At 43.2% G+C, this 23,709-nt stretch overlaps 1 protein-coding gene and 1 long non-coding RNA gene across 4 annotated transcripts in view; one reads left to right on the forward strand and one right to left on the reverse strand.

Annotated features, from left to right (window-relative positions):
- LOC123974990 (histone demethylase UTY-like) overlaps positions 1-11,523 on the forward strand; it is a 36,271-nt gene extending 24,748 nt beyond the window's left edge. For all 3 annotated transcript variants that reach the window (XM_046056078.1, XM_046056087.1, XM_046056093.1), the window contains 17 exons: positions 2,075-2,206; positions 2,343-2,414; positions 2,495-2,602; positions 3,130-3,513; positions 3,937-4,823; positions 5,631-5,760; positions 5,907-6,012; positions 6,121-6,326; positions 6,475-6,536; positions 7,369-7,443; positions 7,582-7,730; positions 7,860-7,974; positions 8,159-8,346; positions 8,881-9,022; positions 9,271-9,397; positions 10,026-10,196; positions 10,330-11,523. In XM_046056078.1, the coding sequence (XP_045912034.1) occupies positions 2,075-2,206; positions 2,343-2,414; positions 2,495-2,602; positions 3,130-3,513; positions 3,937-4,823; positions 5,631-5,760; positions 5,907-6,012; positions 6,121-6,326; positions 6,475-6,536; positions 7,369-7,443; positions 7,582-7,730; positions 7,860-7,974; positions 8,159-8,346; positions 8,881-9,022; positions 9,271-9,397; positions 10,026-10,196; positions 10,330-10,359 (3,084 nt within the window). In that variant the 3' untranslated portion in view covers positions 10,360-11,523. The remainder of the gene's footprint in view (positions 1-2,074; positions 2,207-2,342; positions 2,415-2,494; positions 2,603-3,129; positions 3,514-3,936; positions 4,824-5,630; positions 5,761-5,906; positions 6,013-6,120; positions 6,327-6,474; positions 6,537-7,368; positions 7,444-7,581; positions 7,731-7,859; positions 7,975-8,158; positions 8,347-8,880; positions 9,023-9,270; positions 9,398-10,025; positions 10,197-10,329) is intronic.
- A 1,078-nt stretch (positions 11,524-12,601) lies between these two features.
- LOC123974899 lies at positions 12,602-20,352 on the reverse strand. The gene is made up of 2 exons (XR_006825958.1): positions 20,244-20,352; positions 12,602-13,129 (listed from the first exon to the last, which is right to left on the reverse strand). It is a non-coding gene; the product is annotated as an uncharacterized LOC123974899 (long non-coding RNA).
- Positions 20,353-23,709: the final 3,357 nt, after the last annotated feature.

The raw sequence follows: 23,709 nt of genomic DNA on the forward strand, positions 1-23,709 counted from the left end.
CAGCGGGGGGGGGGGGGGGGTGTGTGTGTGTGTGTGTCTGTGTGCGCGCGCGCGCAGATGTCTAAAGAAGCCAGCAACATGAACAAAAATATAGCATTTCTTTACACACTCAAATTGGAGACTTTATTGAAAAACTGTGCGTTTTTGCTTCATGGTGACAGAAATCACTAGTCATTTATTAATCTCTGCTTCAAAAAAAATGTCCAGGTCATGGCTGCTTTATGGCATTGATTTTGATTGAGGGAGGGGTCCAGTCAAGTGTTACCCAGTCCTGCACTCCCTTTCTTCTCCACAGCACAGTAGCCACTCGGCTTCACCCATCACGCTCCGTTCAAGTAAACCAAAAAATAAATAATTAAATAAACTAAGCACTGGTGCAGGCTTTTGTTAATTCCTTCCCATTCAAATTCCCCTTCTATTAATCCTGTTTTTAATCTAATGTGGCATTCAGGATTACCCCCGGCCCCCTATAGTTAATTTACAAATCCAGTTTTAGGTGGCAAACCTGTTGAACCTGCACCACACCGCTTTTTGCTCTTAATCTGCTTTGGGTTTATACTGGGAGAGATTGCCTTTCTGAAGCGATTAAAAGTTCTCTAATTCTAAAATCAAGTGGCTGTGTTTCTAATTCTCACACTCACTGATGCTTGACACTTTTTTTGGCTTTTGACCCTGCCTCAAGTGTGATCGGTGAGGTCGTGCTGCCGTAAAGTATGCCCAGGCTTCCCATTGGCTCTGTCCGTCCCCCCCCCCCTTCAATAGTTGACCTTAGATGTCCTGCAGTTGCACACAAAGCCCCATCAACGCCCCCTAGTGTTTCATCACCACTTCACTCATTCAGGCCCATCATTACAGTAGATGCGAGTAGTTCTGCTGTGTCCATGTTTGTGTGTGATCATTGTCATGTTAATGACTTGTAGCATTGAAATATGTTGGATTTTTTTTTGTTGTTGTTCGGGCTTTGACTTGGTGAGAGTCAACTTCACTGTAAGACCTATTTAAGTGTGTTATGGAATTTGGACATTCTGGATGGATAGTTTTTTTTTAATGGGTTAGATGTGACTTCAACCAGATACATAATGAGGAAATACTTGATAAGAGATTTAAAAACAAAATACATGAGAGTATTGAAAATTAAGTTAAAAATATTTGCTTGAAATACAAAAAGCTGGTATCCATTTTCCACCCTCTCATGAAACACTCTTGAACATAATAAGAAAGACTTGAAAGGACTTGAAGTGTGGACTATTATTCAAGGCCTCTTAGCTTATTGATTTTTTTTATTTTTTTAAAGCAGCTAGAACAAAAACAAAGCAACTGCTTAAAAAGAAGAAAAAAACTGAGGTTTTGCTGAACAGAATTTCTGGACAGTCACATCTGGTTCATGGGCTCGCTCAGAGGGTAATGGTAAGCCTGTCAGTGTGTGGAACCTTTTGCTTTAAAGGTTGGGTTGCGCTAATGTACCATTAAACAGCTGCGACTGCCTTTTTATGTTGTTTAAAGTGCGGCGAGGAACACACTGAATTGCTGAGAGTTTTATTAACCATTGAGTGCTGCGGTGTGTTAAGTAGTGATGTATTTCCACCGGCATTCGTCTAAACAGGAGAACTGCCCCCGGGGGCTGTTTGCTGCCGCCCTATGAAGTAACACCTTCAGATACGCAGAAATGTTTTTCCTCTACATGTCCTGCTTGTTTGTTTAAGCGCCAACACAGAATCACAGTATTGTTCTCCTTTTTCTCTCTTTGCCTTATTCTCCACCCCTTGCTTTGCTTTGCCCTTTGACCACTGACCTCTTTTGCCGTACTTTATTTTCTGCCTTCTGCCACTTCACGCATGATTTCAAAAAATCATGCTTGACGGTTTGATTTTTTTTTTTCCCCCTCTACACTCCCTCCATTTTATGTTTGTTTTTTGCCACTTACTTCCTCTCGTTCTAATCCAACCCCCCCCACCCACATCTTAATCTTCCATGAGCTTTTGTTATGTCCTTCCTTTTATGTCTGTTGTCTTCCTCCTTATGTTTCTTTTGCTTCCCCTTTGCCTGCGCTCCCCCGCCGTCCCCTCTCCTCCAGGCTTGTAAGCCCAATCACAGTGCAGAGGGTGGCGGCTCGGGTCAGACTCTGCCCCCTCATGTGGGCTCGCTGGGCCAAGCAGAGGACCAGTCCTGCCCGGCGAAGAGGAGGAGAGCCTCCAGCCCTACCAAGGTAAATATGATTTACCTGCAAGGAATGTTCCTCTTTTCCTCCTATAGTACAGCAGGTTTATCATGCATTTTAATCTAATGTCTTCTTCAATGTGATCTTTACACCTGACATGTATATTTTCATACTCCGTTTTCAGGGTGATTCATGGGCCAGTAACCCAGCACAGCCACCAGTTCCCAACTGGTACCTCTCCCCGCAGAAATTACAGGTTAGATATCTCTTATCTCCTGGTTTAACTTAATTTATGATTCCCGTTCGTACGTGAACTTTTGCCGTCTTTGTCTTCAGGCTCTGGAACAATTGCGGAGTAACCGGGCCAACCTGAAGCCTCCACAGCTTCAGATGTTGGGGCAGCTGGAGGCTCAGCTCGCCATGATGCAGCAGCACCAACACCAGGTAAAAACCTATCCTGACACACACGCACACTTGGATCAAACAATATTGACCATCAATTTATGGCACCATAAGGAACATGACTATTTTAGATGCAGGTACATGAAGGTCTGTGCTTCAGTCCATCAAGCATTGACTATGGAAATGTAACATAGTAGCACACATGGAGGTCACGGACTCAATAAACGTGTGTACTGGATAGTTGAAGGCTAAAACTGTGATGTTAGAATAAATAATCCAGGCTGCATGATGTATGATCCTACAGTAGTATTCAGGCCTCACTTAAGCTAGTAAAATCTTTTTCACGGTGTGTTGTGGCATGTGTAGGCGGTGTGGTTTGGCACACAGTACAGTACAAGTGAGTGCAGGAAAGTTTAAACATTGACAGGTAAGAATGTTGAATGTTTTTTCTGACTCTGAGTTGTCTTTTGGTGGTTGAGCTCACCCCTCTGGTTCTCCAACCAGGTTAAACAAACATAATAAATGACTTGCAGCTATTAATGCATTTCAATGTGCTTTTCCATTTACAGATGAGACAGAATGCCTCAGGAGGTCAGGTGCGCCCATCTCTCCCCAACGGTCCCACGACCAACTCTCTCCCCTCCCCCAACCCGAGCCTCCACCCTACCCGGCCCCACCTGGGAACCGAAAAGCCACTGTGCCCGCCTCAGCCGCTGGCCAACGGGCCCATGGGCCCCGGGACACACGGACACTCAGACTCCCTTCCTGTGGGTGACAGTTGTAACAGTAGTAGTAATAATCAGTCAGGGCCCATGGCCACAGGACCCAACGGAGACGTGCCTTACCTGCAACCTGCCGGCAGCGGCGACGCAGCACTGCTACCTCACACCTGCACAAGCACGCAAACACAGGACGCCGCGCCGCGCCAGGCCCTGCACCTAAACTCCTCTCAGGTCAGACATCATTCACTCGTCTGGCACGTTCTCTGTTTGAGCTGAGATACGGATATAATTCTATTTTATCCCACTGACCTACTTGGCTCTGTTGTAAATCTGTCAAACTGTTGAGAAAATCCATGAAGTGTTTTCTGAAACAAGCCGTGAAATCCCTCACATGAGAATCTGTAAATTAAGGAATGCAGGAATTTTTGCACACATCACCAGTGTCTTCCACTGAGCCAAAAGATGTACACATGTAAAAATAGAAAAAGGAAGGGTTCACAACTCATATTTTATGCTCTTAATTATTAAGTTACAGCACCTTATTCCACACAAGAATCATCATCAGGTATTTAAAATGTTGTGAATGTGGTCACTTCATTAATAAAACAAGCACTGTCTGCTTTTACTGTAATAGTTGCTCTCTTCTTCCTTTAGGGGCTTCAGAAGGTGTCTGTTCCACATGCGACGGGCTCAAGTAGTGATGGCGCCCTCTCTCTCCCCCAGACCCCCAACTCTATCGCCCCTGTGCACCCCACCAATCAGGTTGGACATTCCACTAACGCCCCATCGCCACGGCAACAGGCCCACAACCACCTCCCTTCCCCTCCCTCCCTGCCCCTCTCCTCTACCTCAGGTGGAGCAGCACCTGGTGCGTCCGCTACCAAAGAGAGCAACACCGCCGCCACCCATGTCACGGCAGCCGCGTCCCTTGGCAACGGGGGCCCAGAGGGCAAAACGCCATCGCCACTACCATCAGCTGATGGCAAAATGGCGCAGGAAGATGGCCTGGCCAATCACATGCACTTGGGGGAGGGTGGCATGGTGGCAGAAGGTGGCGAGAAGCCGAGCCTTAGCGCAGACAATCCTAGACTATCTGCCCTGCTGGCAGGGGGGAAGGGCCCTGAGAAGGGCGAGGGACCGTCAGAAGGGACTGCATCCACAGCATCTACCACGACTGAGTCCCTCAAGAAAGTTAACAACATCCACCCGGCCGTCCTGCCCTCCACCCCCCACGCGCAGGGCAGCTCGGCTGCCTCATCGCCCATCTCTGCCATATCCACCGCCACACCCTCGCCCAAATCCTCAGAACACACCCAAACAGGCGCCCACAGTCCTGCCACCGCCACATCTACTGCACCTGCCGTGAACGGTAATGGCAAAGGAGGTATCTCAGAGGACTCTCAAAGCCCGCTGAAGGCTGAGCCGCCCACCGTCACCAGTCTCAAAGCTACGCCTCCACATGGACACAGCTCCTCCTCCTCATCATCGTCATCTTCAATCTCCATCTACCCCAGCTCCACAGACGTGCTTAAGGCCTGCAGGTTAGACTGAAATCCCTCGTTGTTTTTCTTTCACGTCATGGTGTCCTGCAGATGGCTTTTTAATGCCTCTTGGCAGGAATAATGGACTTGCCAAGGTGTGTGGCTGCTTCAGCTTCAATGTGTGAATTTGTATGAAACCTGAAAATGTGCACACCTCACTTACTCTTGAGATTTGGTTATAGCACATGCAGAGGGGCTCAGCACTTTTTAAATTAAGTGGTGGGAGTTCCTCCTCTTATATCTGTGTTAGCCATTATTTTTCCTGCAGTGCGTGTTATGGTAAAAGTAGTCTTATCAGAAAATTGAAAGGTTTGTGCTGTAAAATAAGTGGTGCAAATGACAGAAAGATCAGTTAAACTGTGTGGTTTGTTTTGAAGATGTCTCCTCCCAGTGGAATTGCAGAGTAACTACAGAACCAGATGCAAATAATTATGTAACCATAAACAACACTGAAGGCTACTGGGCAGTCTTGTTGCCATGCAGATATTATTCAGCCCAGATTATACAGTTGAATAGATTCCTCCATTTGGTCGCTCTTTTATCAAATGGAATTTTCCCTCATTTTGTATTTGATTGGTGAAATGTGGCATCGCACACTGAATATAGTTGATTATTCAGTGCAATGGGCTGCTAAGGAGTATTAGCAGATAAGATCTGAGGTAGGACAGCGAATCTATCAAGTATTATTTACAGTATTTTACTGGTGTATTATTTCTTTGTCAGTTGTGCCCTGGCTGATTTTATAATCTGCGTGTTGTCACTTGTGATGCCATCACTCAAAACAATTTCGACATTGTGTATGTGCAGGAACCTGGGGAGGAATGGTCTCTCCAACAGCAGTATCCTCCTCGATAAGTGCCCCCCGCCCCGACTGCCCCCTCCACCCTCACCAGCCCTGCCCAAAGACAAGCTCAACCCTCCCACACCCAGCATCTATGTGAGTATCACCCAGAGGGCGTCAAGCTGCTTTTTGTTTTCAAGTATTACTCAGACATGTCTACAGGCAGGTAAGTTACTGCTCTGACAGGTGGTCAGTATGTCCTGTATGGTATCTTAACGTCCTGTTTCCTCTCTGCGGACCAGCTGGAGAACAAGAGGGATGCTTTCTTTCCCCCACTGCACCAGTTCTGCACAAACCCCTCCAACCCCGTCACTGTCATCAGAGGACTGGCTGGAGCACTCAAACTGGGTAAAAGCTTTGTTTACAATATGTATTTTGTTTATTTTTCCTCCTTTATATCAATCGCAACAGTATTTTAATAATTTTTTCCCCTCTCTTGTGTCGGTTTCTCTGTAGACTTGGGTCTGTTCTCCACAAAGACGTTGGTAGAGGCGAACCCGGAGCACCTAGTAGAGGTCTGGACTCAGCTCTCTCAGCCTGCTGATGAGAACTGGGACCCGACTGGCATTAAGAAAATGTGGCGCTGCGAAAGCGCTCGAGCCCACACCACCATCGCCAAATACGCCCAGTATCAGGCTGCTTCTTTCCAGGAATCTCTACGGGTCAGTTGTGCTTGGGTCCTATGGATTCCACTTAAATAAAAACTTGTTTAGGATTCAAGTTTTGCATCCCTTTCAACACATCTAAGGACACGAAATAAAACCGTCTGTACCGTACTGCTGGCTTAATGCGTTTCCTGTTTAATTTCAGGAGGAAAATGAGAAGAAAGCACTAAAGGAGCCCTCAGACACAGAGCCAGCGTCCGCAGAGAGGTACCTAATGTTAGCTTAGTTTGATTGTTTTCCCCCATTAGGAGCTCCAGACTCTATTACATTTGATCCAGCATTGAATATAGACCAATTAAATTTTACCAAACAATTACGTTGACATGTTGGCGGTGTGGAAGCATTTGAAAGTGTCCGAGAAAAATCGCAGTTTGCAGACACTATCCGCACCATCTGTGGCTGACTTTTTAGAAAAGGCAACAAACGGTCTGACCCACTTTGAGTGTTTTTGTCACTCGTTTGTGAGAAGACGAGTAAGCTCACCTCACCTAAATTCGGAGTGCACACGTTTTCAAGCCTTTATGGTAAATCCACTGAAACAGACCACAACAAGCTGACGGGCAGGTTAGCGACTTTATCTTTTTGGGCCTCGGACCTACCCACCATAGTCTCTCCAAATCCTGTGGGAAACACTGAGTAAAAAGCACATTTTGACTATTTAATTTATGCAGTAATGAAAAAGCAAAATAAACAAATGGAATAAATGGGGAAAAATGTGAATTTACTTATTTGGTATTTGGCAAATTTTTTATTATTTTATATTCGGCTTCAGCCAAGAATTTGTATTTCGGTGCATTCCTAGTTTAGCTGAATTGTTTTGTGGAACGCTTTTGAAGTAACATCAAAAACCTGAAAATCTGCAGTCTCAGTTTTGGCATATGAGCTGCTACCCTCAGACACTAGCTCATAATCATCAGCGCCACCTTTTAATTTATATTGCTACACGCTCCCTCTTTTGCAGGACTTTATTGTGAGGCTGCGACCACATTAAACATACTGTATGTGGCTAGTTGTAAATCTTCTTTGTGTGTGTCTTCAGTGTTGCACGTAAAAGAAGGGGACCCTTAAAGCACATCAAGTTCGGAACCAACATCGACGTGTCGGACGAAAGGAAGTGAGTGTGGATTTCATCTCACCACGTCTTGAAACTTATATTATTTGTTGTCTTTTCAAGATGCTTTGAAACACTCTGGAGCACTAAAACTTAAAAGCGCCACCCTCTGATCTTATAATGACTCCTCGTCTCCACCAGGTGGAAACAGCAACTCCAGGAGCTCAGTAAACTTCCAGCCTTTGCTCGAGTCGTATCTGCCGGCAACCTGCTCAGCCACGTGGGTCACACCATCCTGGGTATGAACACAGTCCAGCTCTACATGAAGGTCCCCGGGAGCAGGATAGCAGGTTAATACACACTCAAACACGTGCTTACTTTCTGAGTCACTTGGTAACTACAGTTTATTGTTTATTCTGATAGTTGTGCATGAGTTTGGTATGTGGACTTGTGCAGTGAAGAGATTTTTGTCTCTCCAGGTCACCAGGAGCACAATAACTTCTGTGCCGTTAACATCAACATTGGACCGGGCGACTGTGAGTGGTTTGCTGTACCAGAGCCGTACTGGGGAGTGATGAGCAACTTCTGTGAAAAGTAAGATGGACTGGATGACTGTGTCTGTGCTGAGCAGGTTGTAAAGCCCCTGGAGGCAAACAAACTTGACATGACTGAAATGTTCTTCTACACCCATACCTCCGATTCCTTGTATCTGCCCATCACCCTTTTCCCTCACTTTCATATATCCATCACAACTCTCTTTCCCTCCCCTCACCCCCAGGAACAACATTAACTTCCTGATGGGCTCGTGGTGGCCCAACCTGGAGGACCTGTACGAGGCAGACGTTCCCGTCTATCGCTTCATCCAGCGTCCAGGCGACCTGGTGTGGCTCAACACCGGCACTGTCCACTGGGTGCAGGCCATCGGCTGGTGCAACAACATCGCCTGGAACGTAGGACCTCTCACCGGTACGCCTGGGGATATGTGTTAATGTTTATGGGACCTAAGAAGCCAGCATTTCTTACTAATGTGAACTATTTTCCCCTGTTTTTGTTTTTTTTGTTTTTTTTTTCTCATCTTTGATTGTCTTACACCACTTAAGGCAACAAAAAATAACCTTTGTTTATACATGTACTACTGAGAAAGGAGGTAGATAACCTAACAAAAGTCAGCCAGAATTGTCTTGCAGGACTTATGTCTGTTATGGTGACCTTTTACTGTGATGTTGGAAATGTTATTTAGCTGATTAGTGACCTTTTTAGCTGATAACTGAGCTGATTACAGCAGGATTTAATTTCCTGTCTACAACAGATGCATTTCAGACGGCGTTTTCAGTCGTCTGTGTGATAGAACAAATACGCTTCCATGTTTACATAATGTCTATATAATAATATATAATAACATAATAAGACCTTTCTTTGCGAAGGCACTTTTCAGTGCGTATAAACATCTCCCTGGTTTCCTGTGTTGATGTTTGGTATGTTTTGCCTCTGCTTTTTCAGCGCACCAGTACAAGCTGGCTGTGGAGCGTTACGAGTGGAATAAGCTCCAGAGTGTCAAGTCCATGGTTCCCATGGTGCACCTCTCCTGGAACATGGCGCGCAACATCAAAGTGTCCGACCACAAGCTGTTTGAAATGATCAAGTGAGTCCCGAAATCCTTCACCTTTCACTCTCAACAGTTTGTATTATATGTTTGACTTTGTAGTCTTTTGCATAAGCTGGATTATAATTTAATTTATTTATCCATCCATCGTCAACCGCTTATCCTGCGTACAGGGTCGCGGGGGGCTGGAGCTGACATCGGGCGAAAGGCAGGGTACTCCCTGGACAGGTCGCCAGTCCATCGCAGTAATTATATTTAATTTAAAATAATTTATTCTTGTCTCAAAGGTACTGCTTGCTGCGGACATTGAAGCAATGCCAGTGGGTGAAGGAAGCCTTGGCTTCAGCAGGCAAAGAAACAGTGCTGAGGCCGAGGACCAGGGACGAACCAGCCCACTACTGCACCATCTGTGAGGTCAGTGAGCACACCGGGAACATTTTAGCATCACAGGTGTGAATTCTAACAGGATTTTACATTTCTGGGTAAGAGGCTCCCACTTATTCCTAATATAAAATAAGTGTCTTGCCATGATGCTTAGCATTATGAGTGATGCTTTACACCGTACATGTTGGATTAGAACCAATGGATCTGTCCCGATTGTGTCTCTCTGCTGGTCTGAATCTAATCATTTGTGGTTCAAGATTTATTCAAAATGTCTGAAAGTATGTGGAGAAAGTAGATGTCAATACTTAAGATTCATTTATGCTACAATTCTGCAGTTTGAGGGATTTTGGACAGCATCAAGCCTTGTGATCAGTTGACACTGAATTAAAGACAGACTCCGTTTGTGTTTGAGCTAATTAATGGGTATGCTAATGGATTCATGTGAATGCAGGGATTTCAGCTATTTAGAAGAAATGTGTCCAAATTCAATGTCTGCTGTCATTGTGTCTTAGCAGTTATTCTGTTATTCACCATCTGTGTAGCAGCTCCAGGATTTGTCTCTAGATGACATCACTGCATTTCTGCTGTTCAGCTTCATTCAGATGTACAAAAAGCTCAGTTACAGTATGATAGCATCTATATTGTGTGTGCTTTGCAGGTGGAGGTGTTCAACCTGCTGTTTGTGCGCCGGGAGCTTCTGTCCAAGAAGCAGTATGTGGTCCACTGCCAGGACTGCGCCAGGAAAGGCTGCGCCACGCTGGACGACTTTGTGGTGCTGGAACAGCACAGGATGGAGGACCTGATGCAGGTCTATGACCAGTTCACATTAGTAAGTCACCAGCGTGAGGGAGAGATGGGCTCGAGGCGATTGTTTCTTCTTTCAAACTTAAGGAAAATTCCAGTAAATTGTGACCGGTTATCATGAAACAACATTAATTCTTGTGTATCATCTTCCTCCCCAGGCCCCTCCTCTTCATTCATCTTCATCTTGACATTAGATGACCCCTATTTCTTCTGCTGTGGAGCCATGAAGCCCATTTACAGGAACTTGTATTAAGATATAAAAGAACAAACATCTACATACGCGGACCATTTCTGATATTCAGGAAAGCCAAGGCCATCTCCCCAACCCCACCACATGACTGGTCTCCATAACGCCGGCTGGAGGCTGAGGCGTCTGAGTGTGTCTGTCTATGCAACCTGTTTGAAGTGCTGGAGCCTTGCCCTTCCAGGGGTGGGGGGCGCCACTGAGCTCGCTAACAGGACTTCTTTCTCTCTTCTCCCTTCCCAGCCCCCTCTAAATGACAATGGTTCAGCCCTGTTTTAATGGAGGACTTAATCAAAAACGGTTGGGACGAGGGGGAGGAGTGGGATTCTTAATGTGTGATAAAAATGTTTTGTAGATACTTGTTAACTGTCACAACTGGCAACACCACCCGTAAAAGACTACTGACTTGACAACCTCTCTCTCTCTCTCTCTCTCTCTCCCCCTTTTTCTATTCTGGTAACAGGATGAAATGTTGGCTTTGATTTATAGAACTTCCCCCAGACTTTCTTCCCTCTAAGGAGCACTAGCCTAACTGGTCTTTTTCTATGGTAGATAGTGATTTTAAGACTCTTTCGACAGCAAAATCTCCAAAAAAATTTGTAATGTGAAGAGTTTAGGTGACTTTTTCTTTTTTCTTTTTTTTTTTTTTTTACAGCTTTTATGTTTTACTTTTGCGTTTGTCTTGTTCTTTTCAAAACTATGATGCTTTGTTTGTTTGTTAGGTAAAAAAAAAAGGAAAAATTTAGGAAAAAAACTTACTAGCCAAGTCACAAAGAGAATGGGTTGCACATAGACTTATGGAATAAAGTTTAATTTGTGATTATTTTTTGTCTGTTTCATTATGTTTCTAATCTTGATGTAAATTTACACTATTTATAAATACATATTTATTGCTTGAAAATATTTGTTGATGGAATGCTGTTATTTTTTCCAGAATACCTGCCATTAAATTTGAAGGAGTTTTGTCATTTTAACACAACTCCTCTTACATTTTCTATATATAAATAAAATTGCTTAGCAAGCATTGTACAGAAACGGACATTTAAAATTGTTTTATTGTTTGAAGAATGTTTTATGATGAGTCAATAAACACAAAGTTGTCAAATTATCCATGCCTTTTGGTTCCTCAAACATACAAAACTTCCATATATTCATTTGGTATACAACTTAAAATGCATATATAATAATAAAACCAATAAACATTTGTAGACGTTGATGTGTATGAGTATAGGCCTGAAACCCAGCAGACAATGTAGCTGTAGACTGACACACAGAATCCTACACTATATGCCAGGTCCAGAACTTACCCAGTATCTCCAAAAAGTCATTTTTATTGAAAAAAATAAAAGCCTGTGGCAGAGTTAATCCTAGACTGCATGGGTAGTTTTGGAGGACAGCAGGAATTTTCTCTTCACAGTGGGTGGGCCCTCAAGACATTTCTTTGAAATTTAAAAGCTACATAGCAGCAAAGATCACAAGAGGAGGGAGTGAAGTACACAGAAAACACTCTACAGAGTACATTTAAACTTAAAATTCAATCATACATTGTGTCATGTCTCCACAATAACATGGCTGCCAGCTGAGACCCAGTAGCCAGATGTAGCTGCTGCCAGCCCCACAGGATCTACACTGACTACTGAGCAACCGCTGGGCGCCCTGTGGCTCTGCAGCTCCAATTAGAGCCAAAATGGCTGCCACACTCCAGCCAATCAGGGAAATTAACGAGGAGGGAAATGACTTCATGCTGAGGGAATATGACAAACAAGCAGGTTCCATGGGATCCACTGCTTTTTGGTCAGAAAATAGAATACTCTTAACACAGCTCTTATCCAAAAAATGGTGACATTCCATCTGAAACACTGAAGTAGAGGACTGCTAACAGTACAACAGGCCCTTTTCTTTTAAACACTTGCACCTTTACCTGTAAATGCTCTGCCAATTTCTTGTGCTGGCAATGTGTGAAAAGGTTGTTTGCTGGACTCAAATTGTCCATGTTAAGATGCTTCAGCAGGGTGCCAACTCGGATGTCCTGCGACATTGTAAGTTATGTCATCTTGGTGAGGATGTAAATTTATAAGATTATATGATGATAAGACTTTCCTCTATGTATTTTTACTTGTCAAGTAGGCATTGCTTCATTTTAAAGGCTCACATGAGCATCCAAAAAAGTCTGGCAAACACTGCTGTAAATTTAGTACAACTTTTACTGTAGAGTGACTCTTTATGGCTTCAGCTGGACCGCTAACATGTTAAATACACACAATACTACCTGCAAAGGAATACACCTAGCCACGCTAGCAGTGTGGCTGTAGGAAGGGCATCTGAGGGTCTGTCGTACTGACATTGGTGAGATAAAATATTTTAGCATTGTCCCAGTGAGCATGTTAGCTACAGACTCACAGAGCTGCTAGCATGGCTGAAGACTCTTAATTTTCAGCACATAGAGAACCTTTTGGATGTAAATAAAATAAATAAAAAGTGACTGATTTAAAAAGAGCATTTACAGGTTGAGGTGCATGTGGCAAAGGAGCTAAACTGCCATTTCCCTCCTCATCCCCCTTTTTGCCTTTCAGTGTTGTACAGTCCCTCGGCTCCATTTCTGGAAGCAAGATGGCCGTTATAGTGTCCATTTTGACTGCCACAGATGGGCGCTGGAGGACTCTCCGCTGCCTTTCCTGGGGTGTCCATTTGCTGTTTGAAGTCTGACAGGAGTCCTGGGAAAGAAAGACGGGGTTATTTTAATCGTATGGAGGAGAGTTTGACTGTGAAACTGCACAAAAGACAACAAGACAGCTGAGTTTATCCCCATGGGAAATTAAGAATCCAACATATATACAGTATATTCAACATTTGAAAATAGCAATAAGAATTGAATTCTCTGGCGGTCATCAAGCAGCGCTGATATGTACTGTATATATTTTTTGCTGCTGTTGTACATTGCCTTTTCTGTAATACGAAACATTTTGACTCCCACAAACTCCTTTACTTTATTGGCGGAGGCAGACAGGAACAAAACCAAGTGTGGGTTGAAGAAAAATCATGATTCTAGGAAAGAAGATAGTTTTAGAACAGGAAGTCTTCATCAGTTAAGAAGATGACTTCCGGTTGGCTGTCTGAAACGACAAAGGCAGGAAACATGAGTTTTGCGATACAGTGGCAATAGTGTTAAACGTTAAGGGAGATGGTTTAAGGGATGGGTGGCAGAAGGGAAAATATAGGGTCATTTCCTCACTTATAGCCTACTTAACATTCTGTATGCTGAAGCGTTGGCACGCCATACGGAGCTATCTACTGCCAAAACTCTGTCATCACACAAGGTGTTCAATAGGCTTAATCCCAAAAAGTTGGAAAAGACCTTTAATTCTCCTCTCCCTATATATTCCACCTATATCCTCTGTGAAATCTGGCAGTGATCCAGCAGAGAGGTATGTGAACTCTGCTTGGCCCAGACCCTCCCCCCTTAAATCCAGACCGCTCAACAATGTCTCCCTGTATTGCAGTGGGGGAAAAAGAGCAAGAGAGAAGTTAAACCAGCAGTGTGATCGATGCCCGCTCTCCCCCTGCCTCATCTCTCCCCCTCATCTCCTTCCTTCCTGTTCCCTCCATCTCTACCCAGCCTGCGCTGCAGTTTCCTCCTTTGTCAGAAACAGACAGGTGGCCCTTGACTGCTAATTTTAACCGGGCCGATTGTCTGCCTGTGTTCCCCACAGCTATGTATAGATGCCTGCAATAAACCAAGTAGATCAGTGTGTGACACTCTCTCGCACTCTCACATACACACACACACACACACACACCCCTATAGGCACGCACACACCAGGTCCTGACCTATAGAAATGTCTGACTCGTCCATTCATCCATTCCCGCCTTTGTTGGAAATGATCCTCTCTGATTGGCTATTGCTCTCATCCAATGGCAGACCTTCCTGCTGCCCATTCATAAAACCCAAGGTCATTGAGAATAATGTAGTATTAAGACACATGCAAAGACGAGGGCTAAACCTATTTATAATAGCAAATTCCTGTTTGTGCATTTTGATGTCTCAAAATCCTTTTCCTCAATTTGTGTAATGTTTAGTGAAATTCAATCCTTTAAATTTAAAGGTTTTAAACAGTGTGGCTCCATTCAGCCTGACACAGAAGCACAACATTCCTGTGTTTAATGAGTAATAACCAGAGTGCAACTCAGGCTGTAATAAGCTCCGCTTTTCTTTTCTTTATTGTCAGGCCATCGCTCTCTTTCTGCCCCTCCATCCCCCGCTCAGGTTCGACTCAAAAGGTGCCAACACACACTCCCTGAATTCACTCCTGTTTGTTTCTTCCCACCGTAATTACCACCACTGCAGGTTCTGTGACCCGCTTCAGTGTTGAGTTACACGTTTATATATAGACACATGTCTGTGTCAAAGTGACTCACTTTTATGGAGCCTAATGTGTGACATCCAGAGCACAGACCTATGGCGCACAAGGGAAATAAAGGGGGGAGGGGGACTCATTCATACAAGCTGAATAGATCTTTTTATAAAAAAAACTTTTCAGCATGTCCTCACTGAATAAACAGTTCTACCACTGATGGATTAATTAATCATAATTTATGGTAAACTGGCTATTCCATCTGTTCTGCCAGAATACAGTGCCAAGATGGCCAATAATAAATCATGTAATGCCTGGGCCTCCTTGTTTGGGTTTTGTAAGAAAACCACATTTTAAAACCCCGGAAAACTTGGTTTCAAATCTTATGTATTACAAGACTAAAAACATTTAGATAATCTTCTTCATCAGGACTGTGCGTGTGTGCTTCGATCAGATTTGATTGAGAGTGAGCAAAGTAACCCACAATAGTCATTGCACTTTGATTCAAATGTTGCTAAATCCTGATTAGTTCACGGGCGTATGTGTTTTCCAACTGAGCCCCGCCCTCATTGCAACCGGTGAGAAGAACCCAACAAAAACACTCACAAAAAATATTCCAGACTGTGGCAGAACACTGTACGTTCATGTAGGCACCCATCGCTGGAAGTAAAAAGTGGTTAGAGGAAATGGGTCTTCGGGGCCTTTAACTTAATCAAAAATGAGTTTATGAAATGAAACATACTGTAATTGTGTAAGTGATGCAAAACTCTTTCTGCTATTGTTCTCTTCACCTACATATTCTATAACCAGCTATCAAAGGCATTCTGGAAAATAACTACGTAAAGACACACAAATGATATTATACTAATATACTATACTAATTTTTGCCTCGTTCTTGATCATTTGGTGATGAATGTCGATTGTGTAGCTGCAAGATAAAATCCATCCACTCAACAATATACTGTTGCCTCAGTCGAATGATGTGATGTTTGCGATGGACTATCCAACATAACAAAAAAAATGAAAAAAAAGAAGAGGTGCTACCCATTGCCATGGAAACGGAGAGTAATTAGCACAGAGTGCTGTTCAGAGAAAAGGAGAGAGTGAGAGGGTGTATGATTTTTGTGTGTGTGTGGGATGTTGGCCTGCTTCCAAGAGATGAGCAATGAGAGGAGAAAGAAAAGGAGATGAAGTAACAGTGGCCCCTGTGCAGGTTTCAGGTATCGTTACACACCGGCAGAGACAATAACTTCCTCTGCGCGGTCTCAGTCTTTCACTGTTGAATTTGACTAAGAAATTAGCACTTTTGCTGGAGGAAAAAAGTCAGACAGATTTCCTCAGTGCTGCCCCCCCCAAAAGCCTCGTTGCATGTTTAAACAGGGACTGTAACTGGAAAGCTGGGTTCAGCTGTTGATTTGGCTCACGCTGCTACAGTCCCCTATGTACTACGGATGTCTCTGTCCATCTGTTGGTCATGTGACATTTGTTTCACTGATTTTTGACGAAAGCTGGACACGGGACACATCTTCACATTGTGTTCCAGCACTTGAACAAAGAGTACGTTTAACTAAACGTCTTTAATTTGATGCTTGCAAGCAGGAGTTTGGCATGGGACATGATGAAAGGAGGGATTATTCTAAGTGTTAATCAATGCGATAGCAGTTATTTGATGGAGACGGCACTAAAGAGTTTCTGTTTCCAGGATGTAAAAGTGATGTAATATAATATAAAATGCTTCTTTAGCATAAAATTATACAATTTTTAACTGATAAAACTTTCTTTTATTTAGGTAGAGGCAGATACAACAAAAAGAAATGGTGATTTTTTTTACATGAAAAAAAGCTACTATTAAAGTTTCAAACGGTTTAGATATACAATTTAGACAAAACTGCATACAATAATGCATTTTGTCACTGATGCATGTCACTGCATGCATCATTCATGGAGGATGACATGCACTTATCTTCATTTCTGAACTTTATTAATAACACACTCAGCAGGATGCCGTTTACCACAAACATCCTGCTTCAAATCCATGCATTTCTACTCATTTGTACAGTAGAGCAACAGCAAGCTACCTGGTTGTCACTGAGCGGAAGGTTACAGGTTCAATTCCTTTGCTCAAGAGCCCCTAAACTGACACCTGAACGTGGACTTTGCTCCAGGATTCACCCCCAGTCATACAGCTGCTCTGTCCCCTACATAAGTCAACGACAAATCTAATCCAAAAACAGTATTTAATAAGACAATGCTTAGTGCATTTTCACACAGTACAGACACACTCCAAACACCCACACAGTTGGCACACAATAAGCCGCTGTTCTTCAAGCATCAAACGGCTCCTCAATCACTCGCTCCTCTAAAACAGCTAATGGCTGTCGCAGCCCACAGGCGTATATGCTAAGAACAATTATGCAGATGTGTTCTAAAACCATTTTGGTGGTATAATCCAGCAATCAGTCCATTATAGTAATTGTCATTAGCGAGTGGGCGATTACGGTTTCAACAGAAAAGAACAGGCAGAGCTCCACTGGTTTTATGCAAATCTGGTAAGCCCCATTTAATATGTCAGATGTAATGTCGCTATATTTTCTGAAGTTGACGCCCAGCTAGGGGGAGAGAGTGTGTGTGTGTCACCACCTGAGGGGTTGACAGGCAGGTGCTGTTAACAGAAAAAAAAGAATTTTACAGAAAGTATGAACTGAATTCAGGTTTCAGGGACTGTACACAAATTATTGAGGGACAGACAGGATGGAGGGTTATGCAGTTTTTCTTTTTGCTGAAGGAAGTTTGGAAGTTTTTGGGAGAGCAGTATAAGGGCTTTAATTTTTCCATGCTCCAGATTTATATTTTAGTTCATTTTTTCTTGTGTGATTTGCTGTAAAAAAAAAATTTAATAGTTTTATCAAAATAGTTGTGTTAAAAACATGGTCTTTCATATGTTGCTAGCCAGCAGTCACCTTCTTTAACAGAACTACAGTAAAGTTGTTGGAACTTGTATCATACAGAACTAACCTAAATAGAGAGCAGCTGGGATGTTCAGTTAACAGAAGGCACCATTTGTTATGTTAAGCATAATTAACAACAAAACTTGTTTTTAAAAAGTGAAACATGAGGTTCAGCACCCCTCCCCACCCAAATCATTTTTATACAGTCCCTAAATTCAGTGAGAAGAGATTGGAAAGGCATAACCTGTCATAAATAAACAGCAGGTACATTCATTAGTTTTAGATAGATGTCGTTTCGAGTGTTAGTTGCATTTTGTATTTTATTCTATGGTATCACAACAGTATAGGTCTGGTAGTTTTTTGTGTGTGATACTTGTCAGTGCTGAGGTCAACTGACCACTTTGTCCAGTTGTAATGCATCAGCTGGGAGCTTATGGGTGTCATGTGAGGAGGCAACATGTCAGCAGCTCCAATAATGTTGTTAACTTAAAGAGGAAGGCGAGGAATGTATCCTAAACTCAACCCCTATCCTCCTCCTCCTCCTCCTCTTCAGTCATGGGTTCTCCGCTGGGTAATAACATACCAAAAACACAAGAATTTCCCGTCTCTTCTCTCCAGGCAGGGTCTACCCTCCCACCCACCCTATATGGTCAAGCTAGCTGGAGTTAAACAGAAACAAACCGGAAACTATGCAAGTTTTTGCATTCAAACTAAAAGCATCTATTTCTTGTGAAAAATGTAAAGAAATTTAGTGCACTTAAAGGTAAGACTAGAAACACGACTGAGAATGTGTTTAGTGGCCTGAAATAATAAATATAAAATACTTACAAGATTACAGACAGTAGTGGTAAAATTAAGACATACTTTTATAAAACTCCTACAGAAATTATAGTAGGCTCAGTTATATAAAAAATGGTAACCGTAGTCCTAGTGTCACTATTCATAGCATATATCATAGCTGAAATACTAGAGCTGAGGAGATTAGTTGGTCAATTGATAGTCCAACGACAAAATGATCAGATTGTTATCGATTAACCAAATTTGTTGAGCTAATATATTCCCTCCTTCCATCTTTTCAATTCACAGGTTGTTTATCTTCATCTTATGTAACAGTATATGGATAATTATTTGGGTTTGAACTGTTGATCATAAAACACAAGGTTTTTAAAGACATCAACTTGGGAATTTTTCAAGTTTTTTGCCATTTCAAAATCGACACATGAAGATGAAGATATACTTTATTTAATCCCCAGAGGGGAAACTCAATGTTTTCACTCTGTTATTATACACACAGGTCTGAAAGACATGCACATGCAGAAACACGACCCATAGCAACACACGGAGAGATGTCAGAGTGAGGGGGCAGCCAGTCAGTACGGCGCCCAGAGCAGTTGGGGGTTCTGGAGGTTGGAGGTTGCTCAAGGCCTCCTTCGGCAGTGCCCAGGGGTTGAACTGGCACCTCTCCAGCTACCAGTCCACGCTCCAGCTCAGACCAGAGTTGTGGAGCTTGGACTGTGCCAGTCAGAGAGGTGCCACATTAAATCGACAATGAAAGCAGTAATTTGAATATAAATTGATGTAGAGCAAAATAATGTCAAAATATTTCATTAAATCATCTGACTCGCTAATTGCATAAACATACTGCCAATATAATCTCAATTTTTATTGTGTAGGATAAATGGGAAACGTATTTCCTTTGTTTGCGTCACTCTTGCAAGTTTATCCGACCCTTATTGTGAAATATGACACCGGAAGTCTAACTTTTATTGCCTCTCACTTGCCGCTGGTGGCAGCGGTTCAGAGAGCTGCTTTGAGAGCTGCTTCCCAAACTGCTCTTAATGTGAAAAATACAGAGAAAACGCCGGGCGCATTCCAGAGACATCCATGCCCGACCGTGACAGCTTGCTTGCGTATGCGTGCGCGTATGTGTGCGCTGCAAACCGTGCGTCTCTGCGGGGGTGGAGAGCTTGGAGACCACACACTTTGCGCATTGCCCCCCAAACCCTCCTCCCCTCCCACACACACACACACACACACAGGACCAAGCAGCACACTTGGCCCTCAAAGTAGCAAAACATTTAAGTTGCGAAAAAGAAAAAGTGATCGTTCAACAACACTGTAGATGTGGCTTTGGGTTAAAAAAACAACAGTTTGGTGCGTGAAAATCCCTGTTTTTAACCGGGTGGAGACTGAAATGTGCTCCCTGGAGAAGCTCCGCATGGCCAAAGCAAAGCATAACTGAGATGATGAGGCGGACTTTGGCCAAAGTGAGCGGTTAGTAACGACACTGGTGTTGAATAAATACAACAATACCGAATTGTTTTGACGCTTTTCAGTCCGATCACACGCTGCGTTGCGCAATCTGAATGGATAGGCTGGGATCGGTGCCGACGAACGAGAAAAAGTCTGTTAAACTTCCCTTTCTCCAACACGGGCAACAACACCAACGACAAGCCGAAGCTGGAGAAAGATGTTATAATCCCCCCACACGGGAGATAAAGTGCCGTATGAAAACTTGCTCCACTTACCCTGGCTGCGTCTCCTGGCCGCATGTCCCCATGAGAGAGCTGTGTGTGCGTGTGCGTGCAGAAGACGCATACTAGAGGTCGGAAACGCAGCGCGACACGTCAACGCGTGTTGCCTCCATATCATAAGGGGGATTCTTCAGCTGCTATGTGGCTTCAACAGTGCACAAACTGGAGTCCGGGGACCTCCGGGGTGTCCCCGATTTAGAAAAATAAGTAGTGGAACAAAGCACATGTGAATGGGGTTTGAAGAGAGGAGCACAGAGGCAAGGTTGCATGCAATCAAAATCAGTTCATTAAGGTTAGTAGATCCAGTCTCTGCAGTAGCTAATAGGCTGTATGTCAGAAAACTCATAAAAGTATACATTTTTAACATCATCTACTTTTAGATACTCTTGGCATCATTGTCATGAATATTAGGTTTGATGCCTCACATATGGGCTAAAATAGCAACATGAGTGCTGCATTTCCGATTGCTACAATTCACTTTTTGTAGTTGCATGCATGTGCTTTTATTAATTGGCCATTTTAGCATAGCTACAGCCAATCAGCAATACATGTTTTCTCAAAAGTCTCATTATTGTTTGAAAATATATATGCGGGAAAGTAACTCTCCTTGTTTTATGTTATATGTTAAGTAACAATGAAAATCTTCTGAATGGTGGTCTGTGAGGGTCATCTGATGGTTCAGTGCTTCACCTCCCTGGTTATAAGACTGACTGCATCACCACTGTCTGCTGCTGTGGCTGTATTGTATTTAATATTTAATGCTACTACCCAGAAAAAATAGTATCATCATAGAGGAGGTACAGAAAATACCAAAAAGTACTGTGTTGTGAAGGGACATGAGATGGAGTAATACTACTGTGATGTCTTTTGTACAGTGTAAAGGTTGTTTTCAAAAATTGCCTGCATCACAAACAATATGTAGCTATAATGTGGGGATTTATTTAGGATGTGATGTGTGAACAATGCAAAGCACCACTCAGTCAGTCAATCTGTCCTACTTCATCACATCAATCTGAAATTTCATAGAAAACACTGATACGCAAATACACACACACACACACACACACATGGTGCATCGGGGAAATATGCACTCTTCTTTCCCTCAGAGGCGACAACTTGAAAACGCAAGCAACCGTGTGTGTTTGATTTCCCCACCTTCCCAAACACACACACAAAGCATGCACACAGCCTGAATGAATCCTGCAGTGGCAGCAGCCCAGAGCGCGCTGCTGTTTTTAATTGAACAGATAACAGAGTGAATGGTTTTGTCTGCAGTGGAAGGAAGCCCGGAAGATTTGTACTCCTCCTGCTGCTGCCTTGCTGCACTGTGGAGACAAATGCCTGGCATCCCTCTCTCTCTCTGCAGTGGCTCAACAACGAAGCATGGGCAGCACGAGGCGCAGACAGGCATACAAATAGGCACGCAGGCGGTATGTGCACATACATAACATGTAGAAACACAGAAACATCAAGCGCTTACCAGCAGGCTTCCTCCAGACTGTTAAAACCCAGGGCAACCCCGGACGCCGTGATCTGCCTCTTTATTTCTCCCCTCGCCCTAGCCTCTATCCCTTCACACACTTTCCTTGTGTCTGTTTTCTTCTCTCTCTGGCTTTCCTCCCCTTTCTCTTCTTCTCTGTTTCTCTCTGTCTCTGCTGTATCCTACAGGACTCCAGCATCCTCCTCTCCATCCCTCCCTCTGCTCTCCACCAGTCTCTACACTGATCTTTTAAGTCTACCAACCTCCTGATCAATGGACAGCCGGCAAAGCAAGTGCTGCTGCCTCCACCTCCTACAGCTTTGTATGTGTGTGTGTGTGTGTGTGTGTGTGTTTCACTGTGAGGATAGGAGGCTTCCAACCCACACACCACTCTCCAGGGCTCTCAGCCTCCACAGTGCCTCATCAGTTGACCACTCCACACCCCTACGCATCAATTGTGTGCATGTGTGTGCAGACCTACACACACAGTAGGGCCATTAAAAGCAAGCCCACATTTTGGTGTCACCTGAAGTTGAATTTTTCTTTTGGGGGGAGGGGGCATGTCTTGAGAAGGGCAGCAAAGCATCCCCAGCAAAGAACTCTGAACACCTGTGACTCATCTTGATTCTCACAGAGTCGCTCGTAATGGCAGCAGTTACATCCATTAAATGGGTAACCAAGTGGCTTAGCGGTTGAATAGGCAGCTACAGGCCATCCAGTAACTTTAGCATAACAAAAATACTAATTTGTTTTGGCATGAAACGACACTAGAGATGAAGAAAATGACCTCTCCACACCTTCTCGAGAAGTTTTAGAGCTGAGGCTTGATACAGTGAAACGTTACTCCTGTTTGAATCGTTTTTGAATTATAAGAGAATCTGAGCAACCTGCACTGCAACACGGTTATAAATAGTGATCTAAATTCATCCTCTGTACTGCCTGCTGTTTGAGGCGGAGAAGCTATCAGATGGGAATAAATGCAGGCGATTCAACGGTGGCATCACGAGGGGTTAAATCTAATAACAGCAAAGAAATTACCGGTTTGAGGACCCAGAGTGCTACGCTCAGCAAGCTAAGAGAAACAACATTTTTAGAGCTTTACAATGGCAAAGAAGTGTCAAAATATTGAATTATTTCAACAACATCAACAAAAAAGTTACATTTGGTTTAAGGACTGGAAATATGAGTAATGTTTCATGAAGCTACAGAAAATATAAGAAGAAGTGATAATGAGCAGTGACTGGCACCTTGGCTGAACAGGCAAAGAAGGCTGATTGACAGGTGACAGATGGTGGGCAACCACACAATTATGATGGGTGCTTAGCAGCAAAGATGGTAAAAATAAATAAGCTTAGAGCTACTTTTAACATATTTCCAGCTATATCAGTGTTCATTTCCTTATATATATATATATATATATATATATATATATATATATATATATATATATAATTTTACTAGACGTGGAACCAAGTCTCAGCAAAGCGTCTTGACTCAAGTCTTAAATCACAACCCTGTCTTCTACCAATAACCTTTATATGCTGCTACTTGTTTATGATGTGATTTGGAGGAAACATAATTTGTGCCTGGATTATGTTCACTGGCAAAAAAGTTTCAAATCCAGGAAGTTGGACATCCTTCTATGTAAGAGTAGCTGGTTGATGTTATGAGGCACAGGACTCTGAAACTGTCCACTGGGGGTTTGCGTCCCACATGCTGTGGCTATTTAAACACTTGGTTAAAGTGAGGGAAAAATCTTGATTTTTGTTAAAAACTGAAAAAAGTCTCATCTCACTCTTCAAGTCAGTTGACTTTTGCAATATTTAACCAGGACCATGATCTGTCCCCAACCAAAGTTATACGACTTAAAAATGTAGTTTATCATGTTAAACTCAATTTCTGACACTATTTATGGTGGGTATTTATTCTGCTATGTCCATTAAATTAATTTATACATTTAGTTACCTCTCAGTATAATAG

The sequence above is a fragment of the Micropterus dolomieu genome, linkage group LG01 (genome assembly GCF_021292245.1).
Source record: "Micropterus dolomieu isolate WLL.071019.BEF.003 ecotype Adirondacks linkage group LG01, ASM2129224v1, whole genome shotgun sequence".
NCBI lineage: Eukaryota > Metazoa > Chordata > Actinopteri > Centrarchiformes > Centrarchidae > Micropterus > Micropterus dolomieu.